The sequence below is a fragment of the Leptonotus elevatus genome, chromosome 17, assembly GCF_054856555.1.
Source record: "Leptonotus elevatus isolate MCC_2025b chromosome 17, RoL_Lele_1.0, whole genome shotgun sequence".
Lineage (NCBI taxonomy): Eukaryota > Metazoa > Chordata > Actinopteri > Syngnathiformes > Syngnathidae > Leptonotus > Leptonotus elevatus.
Genome location: NC_141255.1, coordinates 9335630 through 9358535, shown reverse-complemented (window position 1 = coordinate 9358535; position 22906 = coordinate 9335630). Strand labels below are relative to the sequence as shown.

The 22906-nt window shown below is 42.2% G+C and overlaps 1 protein-coding gene and 1 long non-coding RNA gene across 24 annotated transcripts in view; one reads left to right on the top strand and one right to left on the bottom strand.

The window, feature by feature from the left end:
- LOC147159692 (uncharacterized) overlaps window positions 1-10290 on the top strand; it is a 32539-nt gene extending 22249 nt beyond the window's left edge. The window contains exons 3-5 of the long non-coding RNA XR_015090487.1: window positions 4865-4998; window positions 5134-5223; window positions 9222-10290. This is a non-coding gene — a long non-coding RNA (uncharacterized LOC147159692). The remainder of the gene's footprint in view (window positions 1-4864; window positions 4999-5133; window positions 5224-9221) is intronic.
- ptprda (protein tyrosine phosphatase receptor type Da) overlaps window positions 10182-22906 on the bottom strand; it is a 236499-nt gene continuing 223774 nt past the window's right edge. For all 23 annotated transcript variants that reach the window (XM_086058898.1, XM_086058901.1, XM_086058902.1 and 20 more), the window contains 10 exons: window positions 20180-20355; window positions 19988-20107; window positions 19753-19907; window positions 15459-15744; window positions 14993-15171; window positions 14795-14921; window positions 14595-14720; window positions 14101-14255; window positions 13850-13985; window positions 10182-13007 (listed from right to left, as the gene is read on the bottom strand). In XM_086058898.1, the coding sequence (XP_085915024.1) occupies window positions 12939-13007; window positions 13850-13985; window positions 14101-14255; window positions 14595-14720; window positions 14795-14921; window positions 14993-15171; window positions 15459-15744; window positions 19753-19907; window positions 19988-20107; window positions 20180-20355 (1529 nt within the window). In that variant the 3' untranslated portion in view covers window positions 10182-12938. The remainder of the gene's footprint in view (window positions 13008-13849; window positions 13986-14100; window positions 14256-14594; window positions 14721-14794; window positions 14922-14992; window positions 15172-15458; window positions 15745-19752; window positions 19908-19987; window positions 20108-20179; window positions 20356-22906) is intronic.

Below are 22906 nucleotides of genomic sequence, written 5' to 3'. Positions count from 1 at the left end.
GGCCATTTTTAATCATAAATGGCACAGGCCTCTCTCCTCATCAGTGTGTTTACATCCATTTCATTCAAACTCATGAAGAAAGTGAGGCCAAAAATTTTCATTTTGACAATTGTGATGTAAAAATTATCCTCATCAAAATTCTACACAATATTCCAAACTGACATTATAAAAAAATAAATATATATATATATATACGCATTTAATTTCAAAATACTAATGTCTAATACAATTTTTTTTTATATATTGGTGCCTTGAGATATGAATTTATCCATTCTTTGATTTCAAATCAATCAATGAAATTTCTGCTTAATGTGACAATGATCTTATTTTTACCCCCTTTTTTTGCCATCTCTTTCCACTCCCATCCAGCAGCAAACTCAATGTTCTCTGAGCCCGTCCGGCATTGGCAACGTTTGCGATAGTGGCGTGAACTCCCACTCACCTCTTTGCGCGCAGCGAAAACTCACACTATCCTCTGCAGCTCCCGTGGATCGGCAGGAATTGGTAATGACGCGATCCATCTCGGGGCCATTTTCAATTCAGCTGTGGGGAAATGAGATAGGACGGTAATAGAATCTCATTGATCTGCGTTTGCGCTCATGTTTATGGTCCATGAGCGTGCAAGTCATCGCTAATGCTACTTTTTTCCTCTAGAAAACGGGATTTTTTTTTCCTCATGTAAAACTGCATACGACCATCCAACATTGTCTACGTAGTAACTGACAATACATTTGGACTCAGGAAGGTGGACTGGCTGTTTTCAGGGTCTTCTATTACAGTAAAATCCCTCCATGTAACGCTAGCTAGCTAACATGCATTCGTATTTCCTAAAACAACACTTCATATTGCCCGTGACCGTGATTGGAGCATACGCGGCAATATGGCCACGACGTTACGTCCCAAAGTCTCAAGCCAAGTGTGAAATTAAGCGATGTGATGACACGTCGAGATTGGCTACTGCTCCCGCGACGACTCCGCTCTGCTCGTCTACTATGTGGCGTCAACCACTTCATGCATTAATCTTCTATCCCCCCCCCCCCCCCCTTCTAGGAAATAATGAAAACTCAGCAAAAATCTAGAACTGCGGCATGAAAAAATAAGCGCATCTTCCTTCGAGTCTTCGGAGGTTGTACGGCATTCTAGCATTAGCCCGGTGGGATACATGTCGATTGGAGGACCCTTTGACCGCAGGGTACGGTGTCAAGCAAACTGAAATGAATCAACACAAACAGCCGCATGTAGTCAACTGGCTGGCATGTCTGTGGTGTCTATTGATGGACTTAAAGGTTAATGTGGTGTCAATCGAGCAGACTGAAGCCTCTTACTTAACTCCCAACGCACTTGTGGTGGCTCAATAAATTCCCGCAGGCACATCGCCATACCATCCTTTTTCGGATCCGCCTCCCAGAAGGAACACAATTTGAGTTTGTAATTACGTTAAGATCCGTTTACTTTGATTGCATTTGTACTATTACTAGAAATTTGAACGTGCTTAGAGGTTAGAACACTTTTCCTCTTTTGTACAGGCAATGTTTTTTTTTTTTCCTTTTGAGGAAAAAAAAAACCTGTTGGCGGAATCAGTGAGCCTTGCAATTTAATTTGATGAGCCCGCAAACAGCAAACGGCAAACAATGGCTCATTATGAAGCGGGAGCCCTGATGGAAGCCAGTGGGCTGTGAAGCTTCGCGCATTCTGCAGCCCTAGTTTGACATCAGGGGAGGATCCTGCTTCCATCAATCCTTTTTGTTTGGCATGGACTTCCGGTTTGGCTTTTATGAGCAGCTAATGTCGCATTCTACCATCTTTGCAATACAAAAACCACCAGCATATTATATCCTGTTCTGCAGGAGTGGAGAGTCTTCCCAAACATCGTCAATCTGGGAATCTGGATCTAGCTGATCTAGCGTCCAAGACAACATACTTTTTTTTTTTTTTTTTCATGAGCAACCAAAGTCCATTAATAGAGAAACTGGACACATCTGACCAAAAGTACACATTTTCCATTGCTTTACAGTCCAAATATTGTAAATTTGATGGAAAACTTTGCTCCCAAATTGTTAATTTTGTCTAAAAGAACCATTTTCCGTTGCTCCAGACTAGAGTCAGGCGATTGTCCACAAAATGGAAACATCTGGTCATTTAGTGGAGTCTTTCTGCAACTCTAAAAAACTGACCAATGATTTTCTGTGGCTTCAAATTTCAAAGTTTGTTAGTTTTAAAGTTTGAATATGCCTTGACCACAGTTTGGCTTTAGCAGAAGCATCAGAAGCACCTGTGGCTAAAGTCATACTCTCTGGAACAGTGTAAAAAGCTAGACCAACCTAAAACCAGTCCTTTAGTCCGACGAGCTTAATTTTCCGTTGTTCCAGAGGGCCTAATCTTCAAATCAGTGAAGCTGACGCTGTACTTCTTATTTGATACTTTTCCCGGGAGAGCCAGATAAGGAATTGCATTTCAAAGATTCCTCCACGATCAGAAAGGACAGGAATAGGAAAAAGACATATAAATACATGAAATTCACGCATGTGACCATTGAGTCTTTGCTCAAAGGTTACTGAAAAAAATGAATAAATATCAAAGCTAAATGCTGAATGCAACAATGCTAAATGCAATAATATTAATGATGCCGAACACAACCATGCTAACTGTGACCATGCTAAAATGTGAAAATAGTGTTCAGTCTTCACCATCATAAGCGTATAAGGATGTCAAAACATGACGGAGATTTTTCTGTAGGGCTGTCACTATGATTTTTGTTTTGTTTTATTTATTGTTTGCTAATCCACTAAGGTTATAAAGTGAGTTGAATTGTCTCGATAAAGACTAACTATTATTTTCTGTGCATGAGCATCATTAAACGCCAACAAAATTAGCCTATGCTAAATGGTTAGCAATCAAGATTAGCTTTAGCGCACTAGCGATTGCCATTTAAGGTAGATAAACACAAGCAAATGGTGGTTGTGTTTGCTGCATTCGAAGATGGTCAGAAGTCTGACTTTTCCGAGTTCAAACCAGGAAGTGTGTACGGGAACACCCCCATAAACTCGGAAATCCCAATTGCGAAGTCGGAAATACAAAAGGACCCCAACTTTACCGACGGACTAGAATGTGACGTCACACTTCAATGGCGACCCCTTTGGAAACACAGATCGTGAAACACAATTTACTCGAGTATAAAACTAGATAACTTTCTTCATCCATAAATATTTGACATACCTAACATAACGTAACACAACATATGCCGCTATCTCCCTGCATGAAATAATACGGTGAATTACTGAACTGTATAGATTGGGATGCTTATGAAATAAGATAAAAATAAATGAAGCAAAATTGCGAAAAGACAAGTTTGCTGGAGGTCATAATGAGTTTTGAGGACCAGAATAAAAAACAATTTATCACTATCTGCCATTTTGGTTGTTTACTTTTGCCTCGAATGCTTTCAGGTCTGAACTGGGAAAACCCAACTCAGATAAATCCGACTTCCGACCATCCTCGAATGCGGCATTAATTCACACCACTGATCGGCCAAGACTTTTGAAGCCACAAGGCTGCCATATTACCACTCCCAAGAAATGTTTCTCAGCATACGATCCTATACATTTACAGTATCGAAATTGGAGAACATTTGAGACAAATCTAATATTGGCGTCTAAGGAACTGAGCGATAAAAGAAAAAGGGGGTCTTTAAAGCAGCACATACCGTTCATAGCGACCACCCTGCCAGTGCAGACTGCGAAAGTTGTTGTTTTGAGAGGCTCCCATTACTTCTTACAGAGATCCCGGAATAAATCACACACTTATAAGCAGGGTTGGGGAATCGAGGGCCAGAAAATTCAAAACCCTGCAGATTGGCTTTAGCCACAGGTGCTTCTACTTAACTGGCAGGTAAACAAGCTCATAGAAGCACCTGTTGAGTAGAAGCACCTGTGGCTAAAGTCAAACTGTTTCAGGGTTTGTTTTCTCTGGACCTTGATTCCCCAACCCTGCTGATAAGTGTTTTCAATGAAAACCACACTGAAGTTGTATGAGTGGCTTCACCCGCAGGGGCCAATTGACGGTCCATTCATAAGCCACTTCCTGTTAGCTACAATCAGCTCAATAACTTCCTGTCCACTACCTCTGCAAAAATGGTCTGTGTAGAAACGTGGCTCTGGCCTAGTTTGGAGGCAGACATTTTTAGTCAACCTATATTTAATGTTGACTTAACCGACGTGGTTGACTTTTTTCCCCCCAGCCCTACTTTTCAGATGTCATGCACAACGGTGTTTTAAGGGTTAAATAGTAGCACGTCGCCGTAACAGCTGCTGGTGAAACGACGCTAATTGCCGATTGATTGGACGCCGGCACGTCTTCATCTGCAATGCGGAGGCGCATCTGCCCGCGCTCGCCTCCTGCTTTTCTGATTAGTCACATTGTCGGCGGCTGTTTACTTAAACGGCAGCTTAAGGAAGCTCCAAATTGGGCCCCTCTCAGAAAAGAGTGTCAAATTAGACGTTGTTAGCGGCGCCCCTCAAGGCACACGTGTCGCAAAAGAGGAGGATCGGGCGCAAGGAAGGAGAAGAAGATGAAGCTGCCTGTGCACACGGGCCCATTTACAATCTGGCCTTTTCTATGTAAGACCAAAGAACTGGTTTCCATTGATCCGGAATTTAAAGATTGTCAAGTGGGTGGGAAACCATGCTTACTTCAAATATGAACACTGGTATCCTTCTGGAACAGTGTAAATCCTGACCAAGTGTGGAGAATTTAGTGAGGTTGTTTAAATATGACTCTTTCTTTGTTTATCTTTAATATCATAAGATGACTACTCTCACAAGATTAAAACTTTTTATACTCACCTAGAACATCTTTGGACTTGTAGGGATTCTACCCTGTCAGATGTTGCTTCACCCAAACGTGGGAACGCTCCGCACGGATGCAGTCGCTAACCTCGTGTGGGATGAAAGCGAGCACATGGGATCCATTTCCTCTCAACATTAATACCGCTGCTTGAAGGCATGTAGAACACACGAAAACAAAACACTTGGATTCTTTCGTGCTGCTTCTACTTGTAAGCATTTTTTTCCCCCTCACTTGCCTGAGGAAAAACATGATTATTCCATTTTAATGACATTTTTTTTAATCTCCCAGGGCCCCCATCTGTCAGAGGGTCAAACTGCGGTCATCCGAACTGAAAGGCAACATTCTAGACTGCCGCGCAAATTGAGCAGTAGTAACAAAGTGAGTACAGTGAGTACACAACAACACGACTACACTATCACGTTGATGAGGATTCTGTTGCTATGGCGAGGCTATTGTATCAGCTCTAAATTTAACTGCAGGCCTACAGTCAATTGATAGAATCATAGCACAGGCTGCTTTAATTCTTGAAGTGACATGCTAACTTTTTTGTCTGTATTCTCCATTGGTTAATCTAGCTGTAATCTTCCCGGCGTTAAGATGACATGACATCACCTTCATCTGATAATTCGCTGCATTAATCGTCTGCTAGCGCCAGTACTTTGCTTTTCTTTCGGTGTATTTTTAGTCGCAATCTCCTCGCGGATTAGGCAGGATACCAGGCAAAGGGGTTACATTCTCACTAAAAGAAGACAGTTCTTAAACCACACCAGATATCCGAGGCCAAAACAATCTATGAAATCAAGTCCTATTAAAGAGTGCTAATACATTACGCTGGAGTGCTCGAAGTCACCGCTGGCGCTGTAGCATTTAACGCTGACCTCATCTGTAGAAACGATGACTCAGCAATATGAAAGTGCAGGGCGGTCCCCCTGAAAGGATGACACCATATTGGACATACGCTACCAATCTCATCTTGTACCCATTAAGTTAATTGGAAAAATACGTCATCCATAGAATGAGATCATATTTGAGATCGAGCACTTTGAGTTGAATCTGCAATCGTCTTTTCTTTTTTTTCCTCAGTTGGTGGCCACAGCATGTTGAGACAATAAAGAACACAATAACACATTTTAATGAGCACAACCTGAGGGCGTGCATCAATTCAATTAGGTTACTGTTGTTCTTAATTGTTAAAGTACTATAGTGGTCCACGTAACGATGTGGCCGAAGGCTTGCACCTTGCTGCCTTGGCATCAGAGACCTTTCCAAGAGCACAGTACTGGATTCTAGAAGCACAGAAAAAAATGTTAAAGCACAGGATGCCGGTTAAGGACGTTCCAACGCAGCTCAGGTTGCTAAGCTAACCTCCGAATGATTCCACTGTGCGGCTCCTTTACCGACTCCCCCTCCCTGAGACCCTGGCTGTTATCTTCCATCCCTGAGGGGCTACACTAAGACACGTAGGCCACCGGTGGGACTACAGTAGTTAATCTGTGCTAGTTAAATGCTCTTGTATGGCCCTGAGCTGTAGTAGTCAGAGCCGTTGCAGTTTTTTTTATTTTTATGCTTTGCTAGCTCCCTGCGGACTGTGCTCAGCCCCATTTTATTGAATTACATGATGGGAAGGAGTAAGTTATTTCCAGGTAGCGGCCCGTTTAGTATTTCTATACTGCTTTGCTCAGTCGGGCCTGTTTCCTGCCGTAGGACATTGCTCAGCTTTATTCCTGTGCCTTTAGAAATTGCATCTTACAATACAAAAAGCACTTTCTACCCATATACCATCTACCGTCTACTGTAGAAACCAGCCTACCCACTGAGCTACCAATGCAGGCAACCAACCAACCTACCCACAACCTACACATCAATCCTAGAAACTAGCCTAGGACTGACCTACTAGTCCACCAGTCGTACAGGCATGTCTACTACAGAAACCAGCCTACCGCTGAGTTTTTTTTAAAAATTAAATGTATTTTCATTATTACCTACCCACTTGTCTAAATAACCAGCGTACCAAACATGGAATATTACTGACCTAGCTACACAATACAGCTATTCTAGAATCTAGCCTACAACCTACGTACCCGTCTATCAACCTGCTGATCAAATGGCCCGTCTTCCCTATGCCTACTCAGTGACCCCACTCGACCCAACTACCCTGGAAATATTACTGACCTACCTATCTACCCACCTACAACCAATGTACCATCATTCTACCCTCCCAACAAGGCCACCAGCATAACGTCCTACCCTAGCAGTCAGAAGAACCAGAAACCTGATAGAACACAACCTCCCCCAGGAACTACCAACCAACCAATCAACCAATAACCTCATAACCCCAACATTCCGTCTCCTTAGCCACTTGCTTGACCTATTAGCTATCCATTCGTTAGCCATACTTTGTGCAGTTGCCGTGTTTTTAAACCTTTTTTGACAGTGCAAAAGGTTCGTGCGCATTGTTGACGCCGTACGCTAGAGCTGAAGATTTAAACAAGGGTCTGAAAACAAGACAGACAGCATAAAAGCGCTGTTGTGCTTGAGATTGGTTGCTTAAAAGCTCTCTTGCTGTGCGTCCCTGAAATGACACACATGCTCTGACAGTTAAATGACTAGCAGCTTGAGTGGTGTTGGAAGAGGGGGCAGGGGGTGTACAATTAATTTCAGGACATTTTAATACATCTGACACTACATTGCTTAGCCTGGACCTTTAATGCGTTGACGGTGTATTAAAGCTTTCACTGTTGAATCTTTTGCCGTTGAATTTAGTCAAATCAACACATCGCCACGGCAACCTGATTGAAAATCACTGCTGTAGAAAACTACAGAATCCGATCGGGGTTTAGCTGGAACCATTCAAATAGTGCCAAGAGCACTGATGCGTCCCGTTTACCTTGTCCTAATGGATTTGTTTGTGGCATTTTTTGTTTGGGAATATTGGACGGTTTAGTGCCTTTCACTTTCTGCTGCCCAGGCCATTTATTTTGATTAGGGTATGAAGTCCAGCAAAGAGCCGTGGCCCGTAATAATTGACACCGTGTCCTTTGAGGTCACCAAATATACTGTACTTATCCCCCTGGTGAGGTGGCAGCATATGAAAAGACTGCAGCTTCAAGTGAACAAGTGAAGGTGTATTATTGCTTCAGTTTGCAGAAAAAAAAAAACTGTCGGGGAGGTCATAAATTATATTTCCTCTAGCCCCTCGCATGCACACATAACACACCGTTTTGACAGGATAATTGATGTGCAATTGCCTTCAAGTAGCCTACTGTATATATTGTATATTTTGCCTTTTTCTTGTTGGGTCTTAAGGTCAGAGTTTTATTGAGAGAGGGAAAATCCATTCTTTTGTTTCATTCAAGTCACTTCTCTGTAATGCTCTGCTTGCTCCGAAAGGCAATTTAACATTCATTAATTACCAGGATAATTATAGTTTTGGAATTTTCATTTTAGTTGGTTTTGAGTTTTTGTTTATTTTTTTAAATTAGTTAGTTTTAATTAGTTCTGAGCGTGGTTCTGTTTTTAATAGTTTTAGTATTTTTTTTAATGCTTACTTTTAGTTAGTTTCAGTATTTGTTTTAGTTCAAAAAAATGTGTATCACTTGTGCGCAATTAAAAAACACCAGGGTAAGTTAAATGGAAAAGCAGGCAAGCCGAGCCAATGGAGCCAAAAGTCAAGCATGAAAAATTGACGCCTAGGAGCGACGTCATCTGAAGGTGCTTTCTAGATGATGTCACTTCTGCGTGACCCACTTTCAAACGTCCTTATTTCGGTTAATATCAAAATAAATCTACTTAAAATCACATTTAAAATCATCCCCAAAGGCATTAAATGAATTACTAAAGACTAAAACGAAAAACATTTTCGCTATAATTATAGCATAAAATGTAGTTTCAGTAAGTTTTCATTTTTTAAAAAGCATTTTCGGTTGTATTTTATTTCGTTAACAAAATATTTTTTTGATTTTGTTTGTTTGTTTCATTACCTAAAATAACCTTATTAACCACCCCACAAACCTTGGTAGCTAATAAACTAGCCTTGCTGTCTTAGCAACTTATCGGCCTACCAAACAATAACAAGCAGCTTGCCTGGTTACCAACTGACCTACATGCGTACCAGGTTACACCGACTGACTGCACTGCCACAGCACCACACCAACCTAACTAGCCTAACTAGCCTAGATAGCCCAGGTTTAGGACAACAAAGCATGGTTGCCTTATCCACGTTCCCATAGAGGAATTCTGTGATATTCCACGGACAGGATTAATTCTAGCTTTCTCAGCACTCCGGCAGAAATGTAGCGACCTTTTCCCACTCCTAATCCTTATTGTTCATTCGGTAATCTTACCGATCCTGATTCATGATCCTTTGTCTTTCCAAGTAAATTGATCTACAAGCAAATTCCACGGTGCTGTCCGCTCGCATCTGCCTTTGTCAGTCTTCGGCGAACGGCCGCTCGCTCCATTGAGGACCCCCGTACGGATCATCATCACCCTCATCATCACTTGGCTGCAAGGCGCGCCGCCCGTCTCTCCGCGGCACAGCTGCCTTCACCGACGCGATGGCACGAGGCCCTCGGGCGGCGCTGCTCGCACAGCCGTAGCCGTCCATTTCAGACGCTCCACTTGTTCGCCGCGTCGCCTCCAGCTCAAGTCGGGCCCGGAAGAGTTGGCAGCGGGCGCAATGTCTGTTTGCTCAGCTGCTTCACTGCTCAACTTTAAGATTAGTCTTGCTCGCTGTGACAGCCAATGGGTAAAAATGGTGCGAGGGTAGGCAATCACAACATTACAGTCTTCCATGTCGACTCATTCCAGCCCAAACCTGGCAGGGTCATTGAAAGAAGTGAGGGAGAAATGAGGTAAACATGAAGGAATGAGCAGTTGGGCTGGAAAATGGCAAGCGTGTAATGTTTGGACTGGCGGGTCTCATTGGAAAAACGACACATTGGAGTGTCTTCATTAGAAGTCGGGGTGCAATGTAAAAAACGTGCTGTATTTTGGTCATTCCAGATTGTGCTACACACAAACTTTAAGCTAATATTGCTAGCGCAGTAATTCCCAGCCACTGTGCCATGAGATTTGTAGTTATCCAGTAAATTACTTTTCACTTAAATGGTCTGAAAATTAATTCCTGATAATGTTTTTTTTTTCGGAATACAGTATATACTTTCTGTGAAATTTCTGATTGTGTGCACCCTAATATTTTTCTGAAGTAAAACATATCTTGGCTCAATTAAGAGTGGAAAAGACCGCTGGACAGATAGGTGAGGTTAAATTGCAAAACATTTGAGCAAGGCGGTCAAGTTTTGATGCCTGATGGACAGAATCGAGTGAAACCCCAGTGCATAACACAGACATTTTTTTAATAGAATTCATTTATAACAAATGTGACTTTTTGATTTCTCATACAGACTTCTTTCCCCACCAATGTGACCTAAGTAAGAAAATAAAAAGCACTCCTTTCATTCAGAAAAAACAAAACAATTTACACTTACAACTAATCAGAGGTAATTGTATGAACTTTTTTAACAAGCTGTTTTTTTCTTTCTTTTTTTCTACAATTTCATGACTTCATTTTCAGTCTATGCATCCAGACGAGAGATAGATAGAGAGAGCAGAGGAACACAACGTTTATTTCTGTTAATGACACTCCAAGCTGAACATGTGACCTTGGGGCGGGGCGGCAGAATTTTTCTGGAGTCATTGCTGGAGTAACCGCAACAACAGAATGGATGCTCTTTTTTTCAATTTGTTTTCCACAACTTTTTTTTGGTCTTTTTTTTCAATAGTTGATACCTTTTTGTGTTATTTACATACACACAAAGTGAACGTTGAAGGAGACTTTTTTTTTTTTTTTCATAATGGGTTCAAGTAATATATTATTGGGTTTAGAATCAATAGGGCAGTGCATAGTACAAAGATAGAGAAAGTGCAAATCTTCCTTACCGGGCCGACTTGGGCCATCCTGCAACGTTTGACCATGCTTCTTACATAAAAAGAAAAACATTTTAGCCACTACATAATAACAGTACTATTATATCTGGAAATAAACAAAAAAGATAACATAATAGCTTGTGTTTCGAAGGGGAAGAAAGACCTGGAATGCACATCCATGAAGCTATCACAGAAAGCAAATGGTGTCGTGTATATATGAAATTCCGGATGAAAAAAGGGTTAATATGCATTGTTGAATTTTGTTTAGTCAAGGCTGTCCACCCATTTTGCTCTATTAAAAAAATCTGGTCGGAAATTCTGAAATTTAAGCAAGCTGTATTATTATTATTTTTTTACATAAAAAAATACATAAAAAATGTATGTAGCACCATTCACGACGTGGAATAATTTGACCAGCCGAATGCCCATCATGTTTGTGTTGAGTGTGCACGAAATTTCAATATTGCAATTTTTTTTGTCAAGATCATTCAGGCCATTTTTGGTAGCCATTTTTCCGCTGGCTTGTGAACCAATACCGAATGCATGTGGACGTGTGGGATTTCCAGATGTGTTTTGGGTGATCTCCACAAATTTGAATGAATGGTAGCATCAACCCTGTCCTTATCCTGCTCACTTTCAACATTTGAAATCTTGAAAAGCTTAATTTTCCTATTTTCCCTCCAGGTCCGTGAACTAGTCGCACCCACCCAGCCACGGTAAGGCCACTGAAAATGACAAAAATGAGCTTAAAAATGTTGTTTGCATATATAATCTCATGTGACATAGTGAATACTACTGTAAATAAACACACATATATATATATATATATATATATTTATATATTGACATATATGCTGAATACTCAAACAATACACTGAAATGGTATAAAAACAGGCATAAATATAAGGCACTCTAAATGCAAAATGAGAAAAGGAACACTGAAGAAAGGGTTTAAATAACATACAAGATGTTTTTGTACTTTGCCCAATTGCACCGAGCGGCGAGTGACAGACCGACGATGAACATTTCCACGTGACGCCTTCAAGGGGCGGTGTGTCGCGACTTAATAACACCATTTATTGCACAAGAAAAGATGCACTGAATCAGAATCGTGTCCTACTGATGTGCATTCCAGTGAAACATCATTTTCCCCAACATTCCGAAACCTTCCCCAACCGTAACATTTTCTTTTAAACTCTGCTTCCAATATTATTTTGTGTTTATATATTTATAGTATATGTAGATATAAATCTCTGATCCAATTCATCCCTCTCATCATCCTGACATGGAAGAACGAAGATAATTGATAGCAGCGACTTCATACTTTGCTCATCCCTGTTGATTCCACAAAGCCCCAGATTATCAGATGAGGGGTGTATGCGACAAAAGCAATGGGAAACAATCAAGGCCAATGGGTAAGACTGGCTCTGAGCCTTTAAAAAAAAAAAAGTCAATTAATGTGCTACAAACCAAAAATGTAATTCCTGCACAAATAGCCTGAAGAGGGAAAACATGTATGTCAATATGCTTCTTTCAGAGTGTAAAAAAATGAAATTTACACATTTTCAAAAGAAATCACATCAGCTGTATAATAAAGTACTAAAAAACTAAATTAATCATTTGATTTATTCCATAGATCTTTTTTTTGTATATCCCCTCACAAACTTTTGATGATGAAGATTGAGACAGGAGGAGGGGGGTTGGAGGGGGGTACGTCAACGTCGTCAGGGTCCGTTCGAGCATTGTCTGAGATTTTTCCCGATGGGTGTGATTGTGATAGTTTTCTTTACAATGTGCGTCAAGTTCCCCACGCTCCTCTGGAGGCTCTCGCAACGCATTCGCCCGGATCCAGTCACATTTTGTGCCGGGTTTGTTCGCTCCCGAATGAATCCTTGAAGCCCAAAAATCCACCAAGGTGCTTCAATGGTCCGGATTCCATCATGTGGTGACAAGGCCAGTTTAAACTCAGATTGGGAAAATACTTGGTCCTCCGGGAAATCTGTTTTTTTGTTGTTGTTTTTTTTACGGGTTCATGTCGCACATCCAACACTTAATGAGTTGTTTGCTAGGAGTTTGTACGGTCTCAAGCAGTAATTTATGGCTCAGAAGAGAGGCGCAACTGGGTTTTTCTTTCCTTTCCGCGTTTCCCTCCGATGCTGAGTCCTTTACGTTGCATAGTGATCAAAGCTTCCCAGATACTCTAATCCAGCCCTGTAGCAGAACTGGTATTGATCCTGGAAAAACACAAACAAATAGTTTTCGGAAATGATGGCTAAATTGCAGATGGTGACATTCCGTGTTGATGGGCATGCTTGGGAAGACTAAACTGAAGGCGGTACACATTTCAGTTCCGTCAAAAGCTTTACCAAACTGTACCACTTGTTGATTTTAGTGATGTGATGGTTTGAAGGCATGCGAGGGGTCTTTGGCATCACAGTCATGCTTTACTTTCGGGCAGTGGTTCTTAACCTGGGTTCGATCGAACCCCAGGGGTTTGGTTGAGTCACTCTCCCGGACTCGGTGAAGGTCAAGACACATCTGACTCAAATGATTTGTGATGACCATCATTGGCTGCAGGGGATCAGACTACATTATTTGGCCTATCTGTGCTGCAGGGAATTTGGTGCTCTCAGAAGTCGACTTGCGGATGTTGTGTTGGTACGTTGTGTGATTTCTTTGTTACTGTAGTCCTTTCGTGCTAACTATGTTGAGCAAACAAGAAAGTGGTCATGTATGTATGATGCAATATGAACCACTGCTTTAGAGCTACTGTGAATCTGGAAAGGTACAATTCATTCCCATGCGCCATTAACAAATGATGTGATCTTCCTTTGCTATCCTTGTATTTGGATATATTGACTGCGGCGACAAAGTACCTAAAGACTGTGGAACGTACAAAGGCATCAGGATACGTTACTAAACGTCCTCCGTGATCTACTTCTTCCTTCTTTACATGGCTGACAATTCCACCTACAAAACTTACCATGTTCAATAGTGTTAAGAGATTGAATGCATGCGGAGGTCCGGGTTCTACGACAAAGGGACAAAAGGGCTCCCTCGCTACATGCACAAGTACCTCTGTCTGCACCATGGCTGGTCTCTGCGTCCGCAACATCTTCACGGTCTGAAAGATGTCCACGACGCCCTCGTATCTCATTCGCTCCAAGGCAATGCTGAGGGTGATGAAGACGCCGGTCCGACCGACGCCAGCGCTGAGCACGGGGAGAGAGACGGAGAGAACCATTTGCTGGTGCCGCAACTTAAACGGATTACTCGTTTCCTTTGTCTTTAAAAATTAGGTTGGCCTAGCGTGCGACTTTCACTTACCTACAGTGGACTGAGATGGGCCCATCTTGGCCGAACTGCTCTTTCGTTTTATGTACTTGGCCAATGAAATCGATGAAGCCCTCGCCGGATTTTGGCACTCCTTGCTCGGGCCAGTCTGTGAACTGGAACTGTCGCACCGTTCGCGACTGCCCGTCCTGCCAAGGAGAAAACGTTTGCACACAGGAGCAGATGTCTCATTAATGGTGCCCGTCATTGCATGTGTCAAACGCAAAAGATGGTAATTTCGTTTGATGTTAAGCTGACTTTGCCAGTGTATGACTTAGTGATATTGTATCCGTTTGATAAGGATAGCAATCCCATTGAGGACCCAGTATAACACGAAGTACAAAGAAGGGAGCCCGCGCCATTTATCTGTGTAAGCCTTTGATGGAATTAGAAAGTCTGGCTGCATTGAGCTGCTCCCCATATTTATGCTTAAAAGACTCTTAGTTTGGGATAAACACGCGCTTGACACTATGACAACGTCTGCTTACCCTGGCATCCGTCACTTTGAACTCCCGAAGGATGTACTGCGGCATGTTGTACTCGGCCATGGGGTCCACCACAAAGTACTGGTATCTGGCTGACCTCTCTGCGGGCCAATATTGGTGGCATTTTTCCTAAGAGGGACAAGCACAGTGATCCAAAACTGGCCTGCGGTGTCCACTCGCGGGTCATTTTTTTGTAAGCATACCCTGCCCATTTCTCTGAGCTTGGTTAGCATAACGACAATAGTGGAGTTGTGCTCCCAGAGCATCCTCCAGAAGTCCTCTGTAGTTTCTGCCAGTGGTCCCTGTGTGGCGATGTAGGCCTTCTGTTGCCTGGGAGGGAAACAGCAAAATTAGCGTCTCTTCTAATAGCTCACAGTCAAACGTGATCGCGGCGTGCTCACCTGTAGCCATCAATGAAACTCGCATTGATGTAGTCGGATCCCTCCACTCCTCGAATGGGCTGGAGACACACGCGCGTGGACTCGTATGGCATGATGTTTACAAGGCGGTTCTTGAACTTGTTGCAGGTGAGATTGGCACTGATGAATCGCGACGTATGAGCTTTCGTGTTGGCTAGACGCTACATTTGAACAGAGAGGAACAAAAAGGGATGATCAAATGATGAGATCCAACAGAAAATATTGCTCAAGCCCTTTTTGGCAGATATGTGGTGGGAAAAGCCTACATTTGCACCAAGATGGGGAATCTAAGGGAAACCACAAAGGGGCAAAATTCCTCAGCTGTGTTATATAAACTAGACTAGAAATGACAGAACAGTCTGCACCACAAGTACCACAAAGAATTAATAGGCTCCAAAAGAAGTCACTTGGAGCATTAAGTCTTCGCCCCTTCACCAGAGCAACCAACCTTGAACTCAAGTTCCATGCCGGTGACATTCTCTCCGGCCTCTATCTGCGTCAGTTTCTGGATGTAAGCGTAGAGGTTCCGGGCGGGCACTTCGGTGGTGCCGCAGTTGACGGCCTCCTGCAGCGCATCGTGGATGAAGACATACTGGTCTTCGGTCTGCACCATGTAGTTGCGCTGGGCACGCATTAGCGTCACGTGCCCGTAGATGTCCACCGTCTTCTCGTGCTTGATTCGCTCAAGCATGGCGTCGATCACGATGAAGCAACCCGTGCGACCCACGCCAGCGCTGTCGAGGGGGGCAAGAAGAGAAAGTTACCTTCAAGTTGTCTTTCCTTGCCAAGGACTGGCCTTGTTGGCGGTACTAAACCTGACCAGTTTCCTATGCTAATTCACAGAACCCTGGCACTTTACACACTGAATTCAGAAAGCGATGTGTTCTTGTATCCCCCATCTCCATGCAACTTGAGGAAGTGGTCCTTTAGTTTTGCGAGATAGCTAGATCATGCAGATAGGAAGCTGACTCCCATCTGCACAATTTTTTCTAAAGCACTTTCAAACAACCACCGTTTCCTTAAGATGGAACCCAGGAACAGCAGATATGATGAAAACAGCAGAGGCCCCGGAATTGAACCCTGTGGAACACCAAATATTCCATTATACAAGCAAATTCCCATTGCACATATTCGTCCGTTCGATCGAACCCAGGTTAAGAACCATTCGACCAATTGGATCTGATTGTAATTAAAGTTGAAGCGGCACAGAGTGGCGATCGGGATTTGGCAGCAACCTTGTACCAGCGGGACTGTTTCTGGCTATGCTGCGGTTCTCTGTACACCACCTGTGCTTTCCGACCCATCAGTCCCGCTGCAGTTCTCAAGACTTGCATTTCAAAGGGGTGATGGTAAATCCTGTTTTGTCAACTTTGGAGACCACGCACTCCAAAGCAAATAGGTCATTCGATCCATTAGGCTGACATGCCTGTGAGGTGGAAGCCTTGATCTTGTGCCTCTGCCTTGTGATGGCACATTTGTTTTTCATTTGCTCAAGAGAGAAAAGAGAAAAAAGGAGAGCACCAACTCGGGAGGGAGTAAAGTTGGACGCCAGGGGCCAAGTCTGCCTAATGTGCCATGCAGTGAATGGAATAAAGACACGTACGGGAGTCATTGGCTTTAACAAATGATCTGATGATCACTGAAAAAAGGCTGACTGCGGCGGAACTTTTTTACGTTATATGACATTTTGTCCCGGTGACAATTCTTCAACCCTTTAGGGCACAAAAGAATCAGCCAACAATGAAATGCGAAAATATTAAGTGCAAACCACCTCCGGGTTGGATGCGGGACTCTCAGCCGACTCCTTGCGATTGGAAACGGCGCAGACCGAGACCCGGTAGACTGATGACCTGACATCCAATGCGTGACAGAGTGGATGAGATGAAGGAAGATGAGGGATGTGGGCGGGAGGTGAGACGGGGGACACGCTGTCAGTTAGCGTCGCGTCAACACGGAGGCGCGGCATACATTAGGCAAATGTGCTGTTGAACATAAGAGCAGGGAATGCTGGGAACACGCGCAATATTATTTTCATTGACAAGTGCAGAAAAGGCATCAGCGGATTTGGCAGTTGGCGGGGAGCTGGCAAACCGACTGCACTAATGACCTGACACTGACTTCTCAGCCAGTCAGACCAGCTGCTTTGGACGTTGACACACATTAAGTGTCAGACTAATGTGCTTTCCAGAAGTTGAGGGAATGTGTGTGTGTATGGGGGGGGGGGGGGGGGGGGGTTCTGTAAAATACAGCTGCACTGAGCCGCGAGAAGATAAAGGATGCAGAGCAGCCAAAGCAATTACATATGTATTGTTACCAAATCTCTTGCTGTCAACTAACGTGCCAAACAGACCGACACGCACACACCGAGCATACCAGGGTGAGCTGACTTACTGACTGTTGGAAAAACTTGAACGCAATTCATTCCAAGGGTCTGTTTGTCGTCCCCCCCGCAAAAAAAAGGAATACGTGTCTCATAAAATGTAACATTACTGCATGCATACTTTTTAACTAGGGCCGACCGATATGGATTTTTGAGACTATTTAATATAAATTATAACCTATTACTGGCTGTTTAATTAAAAAAATTAATATAGAATGCATTATCATTCTTTTCGCTCAATACATTTCAAAGGGTGTCAATGCTATTCAGATTTTCGATATTCGTGGGTTGCTGTAAACTGTAAACACAATGTTTATATATATATATATATATATATATATATTCAGTTCCCAGAAATGCACAATGCATTTAATTAAATACGTTATAAGGACATTAATCCTTGTCATATGTGTTTGAATGTGTGATATTTAACACATTTATGTTTGAGTTATGTTGTACTATATTTTTACTTTATTATTATTATTTATTAATTTTTAAACAAAACTGTGACTTTAGATTGTGACTGACAAATTTCATTATAAGGAGACAATGTAAATGTATAGATTTATGTGCAATAAATAATGAAACTATTGTTACCCGTGTGCAAATGCTGGAAACGGCTCAAGTCCATAAAGGTAAAAACAATAGCGCAAAATCTGCCATTTTGCTGATTATTTTGGCCGATGTTTGAAGGGCCATAGTTGGGCGATTTAATAGGCCGGCCGATTAATCAATCAATCAGGTTCTAATTTCAACCATCTATGGTCGTTTTTCTTCATTGAATTTCATAATGTTTCCACTTTCTATTTTCATGTTTTAAGGTGAGGTGCCAAATTCCATTGGAACAAGGAAAAATAGCGTTGTTCATATTTGGTGCAAATTTGGGAGCAATCAGCACATTTAAGTATTACCATTCATTTTCTCAGCCTCTCAAAAACTGTCAAACAAATGTTACATTACATCCTTAATTATGTTTAACAGTATGTAGCCTTTGAAAAGAGCTTCTATTTGCGCACTGAATAAACCACCCGAGGGACTGAAATGTGTTGATTCCGTCTTCGTTTGAGCTTGTTTTGCAATTTGGGCTTGATAGAAACCAAAAAGCTTTCTTCTTGTTAATGCCAGAGACGTGCACACAACACTACATTGCTCCTATTTGCAGACTTTTAAATTAAAAAAGGATCTCTTTAAAACTCCATTCAAACATCAAGTATGGACGGATGGGATCTATTTTGGGAGGGGGGATCTGATTGGGAGTCAGTGGAATTAAAAGCTCACATCTGCATTAAGTCGCACATTCTGTTCCACTGTGGAAAGTTAACACGTTCAATCGGAAGCAAGCGCAGCTAATTAACCACCAAATGTGTTACTTGGAAATCTGCGCTAAGCCTCGTTCCCTTTTTTTTTGTCACTTTCTGACACCAGTTTCTATCCGTGGCGTGTACTTTCTCTTCTTCTGATAACGTTTCGGCTTGAGAGGAGACACAAAACGCCCTTTGTGCCGCCGCCCTGCTGGGAGTCCGGATTCTGATGGAGTCGGCTTGAGAGTGGATTGTTTAGGATGTGAGAACCCGGGGGGATAAGGCCGACACTTGTGAGCCTGATGATGTGCAACATGTTTGCAGCGTAGCGACAGATCTGCGCTAACTCTACTTATTTGCTATTCACAAATGGAACTATTTGGCCCCCTCTTGTGGCAAGAATCGCTGCTTCAGTGCAATTCGGTTGTATTTAGCTTCCTTTGCATTTAATATCTTATAATAATAACTGTTTGTTATTCAACTTTTATTTAGGGCAGCGATTCTTAACCCCTAGGGTTTGGCAGAGGTCAATCAAGACACACACCCGACTCGTGTAACAAACATATGGTGTTCCACAGGGTTCAATTGTGGGGCCTCTGCTGTTTTCAATGTATTTGCTGAAAATGTTTAAGAACATGGCTGTGGTTGTTTTAAAGTGCTCTATAAAAAATAGAGTTGAGTTGAGTGATGGTAGTCAAGACTAAGAACCACTTAAAACACTGGTTTAAGATGTTAAAAGCTGACTGTTGGCCAGTCCAGGGTGTCAGCAGGGGGAAGCTAATAAAGACAATGGCTAGAGAAAACGACTGGAAGTGATGCTAAAAATGAGCGCGCGTGTGTGTGTCACTTAGCACACAATGAGATTCTGGGTTCATCCACCTACCATTAAAGTGATTTTGGAAGCTTTTATTTGCTAATGAGTTCATCCATTAAAATGATTAAAAACCCTCGTACATTGTCATATTCGTATTCATAGATTCATTCCAGCAAACTGAGAGAAAAAAAAAAAAAATCAATTTCATGCTTGAGGTTATTTTTGTCATTTGCACAGAATTTGCTACCTGCAGTGCACCACCATGGGCCCGGCGTCTGGAGGGTTGCACGCCTTTACCCGTCTCAAGAAGGCCAGGAACGGCGTGGGGTGTTCCGGCACCCCGTGGTCCGGCCAGGCCGTGAACTGGAACTGCCGGACCTCCCGCTTCTCGCTGGAGCCGTTCTACGTAAGGAAGAGCGCACTTGGTAATGAGAGGCCGATCCTCAACGATGGCAGGAGAAGGAATGCGGCGGCGCGCTTACTTTAAAAAGTGCAAATGTCCTGACGCAGTATGTGGCCAACTCCACCGTGTCCAACAGAGTCACTTGAATGAGGCCGTACGTCTCTGTTGCTCTGGTGGGCCAGTACTGGTCACACTTTACCTGCCATAAAAGCTACATTAGAGCACAGTCTATGGAAGTAGAACCCCCCCCCCAAGGTCGGGCAACCCTTACCCTGGATCGCTCCTCCAGCTTGGTCATCATGACAACGATGGCGCTCCTCTGCTCCCAGATCATTCGCCAGAATTCCCCAAACGTCTCGGGCAGCGAGCCTTGCGTGGCGATGTATGCGTTCTGCTTCCTGTAGCCGTCCACGTAGTTGGCGTTGATGTAGTCACTTCCTGGGATGCCTGGATGGAGGTGTAGCGGGGCCGATGTTGAGGTTTTTAATGATCAACCAAAACGGCAGATTTCAGGGACGTTTGTTGGAGTTCAATATGGAACATTCATTCGTATATAGAAAATGTACATTTGTGAAAAAAATAACACATTCCGAGTATTATTATGCAAAATAACAGTTCAATAAAAAAACAAAAGACTGACAACACAACGATCCTTTGCCTCATATGGACCTAGAGGAAAAAATTGGAATGAGGTTTATGCAAATGAAGACCCGGATATTGCATATGATACATTCCTGCCAATTGTAATGTCATTATATGAGAATCATTGCCCATTGAAAAGAACGTCATTATGCAACATTTTGAAAAACAATGGATTACAAGAGGGATAAATGATGCATGTAAAAACGGTTCAAATAAATTTTATACCTGAAACATTTCATAATAGATAAAGATGTTAATGAAACAATATAGACCTATTGCTAATTAATTTAATAACTCTTTTTTTTTCCATTTTGGTTATAAGTTAGCAAAAGGAATCCCTGAGCCAGAAAAAAAAATAGATCAGTATTAAAGAAAATGTATCCACTACGTTCATTAATTCAGTAAATGATAATGAAATACGATATTGTAAAGACTTAAAAAAAAAATCCACTGATTGCTTTGATGTTGACATGGTATTAGTAAAACGGATTATCAAATCTAAAGTATATCCATTCACATATCTTTGTAACCTTTCTTTTCAAACTGGTGTTTCCCCCTCAAAAATGAAAACGGCTTAAGTGTCTTGTAATCTGTAATGGCATCTCTACTAGCATACATCAAGAATTTGCGGTTGTCGTATTTCTAGATCTGAAAAAGCATTTGACACCCATGATCACAGTAGATTGCAGAAAGAAATACAAGAGTAATGTGATTTAAGAGGGTTGGCACATAAATGGATGCAAAGTTACTTGGATGGCCGATATCAGTTTATGAACCAAGTGTAAAAGAAAGTATATAATTTTTGTTGGATTGGGTGTTAAATTTTCATGTAGCAAGCTTATTTATGTTTTTAACAACTTTTTTTTTTTTTTTTTTTTTTACTGCAGCTGTTCAAATAAGTCAATTAAATAAATTGAATCCTTATTAAATATTTTACAATTTCTGGTACAACAAAACCATTAAGAAATACACAAAAATACTAAAATAAAAAAGGATAAAAATAACTTGTTGGTTTCCCGCTTGTGATTTATCATGATACTATTTTCTGTGGGATTTTAACAATCATCTGCAAAATATCTAATATACCTTTCATTCAACGTCAATCTAAGATATGCAGGTGCACCTAATGTTGCATCCGGAAATCTACATTGGGGCGGTGGGGGAATTAAAATAAGAAAAAAAGTGGCAAAATTACTGTGCAGGAAAACAAGCCTCCCTCCTTTCCTCTGCTTTTTTTTTTTTTTTTTTTTAAATGAAAGGCACCGTTTTTTTTCCTTTTCTAATCCAGCGCAAAGCGACAGAGCTGACAGCCAGTCAATGCTTCAGGACTGGCAGTTTCGGGGCTCGGCGCACACATGCTCCACCAAGATAAGTCTCATCTGCATGGACGCCACGTCTCAGAGAACCTTCCATCCTCCCTCTCCCGTTCCCCCTCTCTCTCTCTCTCCAGCCCCTCCTCCCTTCTCCATTCCGGGCTTTCTTTCCTCCCAGGTAACTTTTAGTTGATGTACAAAAAGCATCTTTGCATTATGTTGCAGCTTCGCCCCTGTTTGCTGTCCACACATATGCAGTGACGGACAAAGGATAAGATACAATTAAGCCCACTGTAATTTCCAACAAAAAAGAAAATACATTATTATTTTTTGCTTAATGCCAGTGAATAGATGTTTATTTATGCAAGCGCGGGTGCATTTATGCATTCTGCCAGTCAGGATTTACATTAATTATGTCATTTGTTCTGTCTGCTTATGAGCTGGAGGAAAAAACAACATGTGACTGATTGAAACACCATTACACTCAATATTAAGATATGGTCCGATGGGTTTGGTGTGCAAGTGTAGTGAAGAACTTTCCCTAGTTAGGAACGCCATGTTATACATATGCAAGGGCATTTTTTTGTTTTGTTTTTGTTATGCATGTAAATTAGGATTTTTTTTGCTATTATTATTCTGTTAACATCTGTTAAAGACATGTTCCATGTTCTGCATTTGTAATGGAAACGTCCTTGCGAGGCATGTTGCAACTGTCTTATGGTTGAATTCCTCGCGGCAACAACATAAGCATATTTCGCATCATTAGTCGCCGTTCAATGCGCCCGCAGAGACTTAATGTGAAACCTAAGCGTGAATCAAAAATAATCACGGCGGCGGCGGCGCCGCCGGAGAGAAATACAACTTACTGGCATCTCTCAGGTTTTCGCAGGTGATCGTTCAATCGGACTCGAGTGCCGGGCTCAGCGAGGCGGGGGGAAAATTGCCTATTTCAAAAAGCCATCTATTTTCCCGCGAGCACCCACGGCATGAAAGCAAATGACATGTTGGTGTGAGGAGGGAGAAAGGGGGAAAAAAGTACAGTG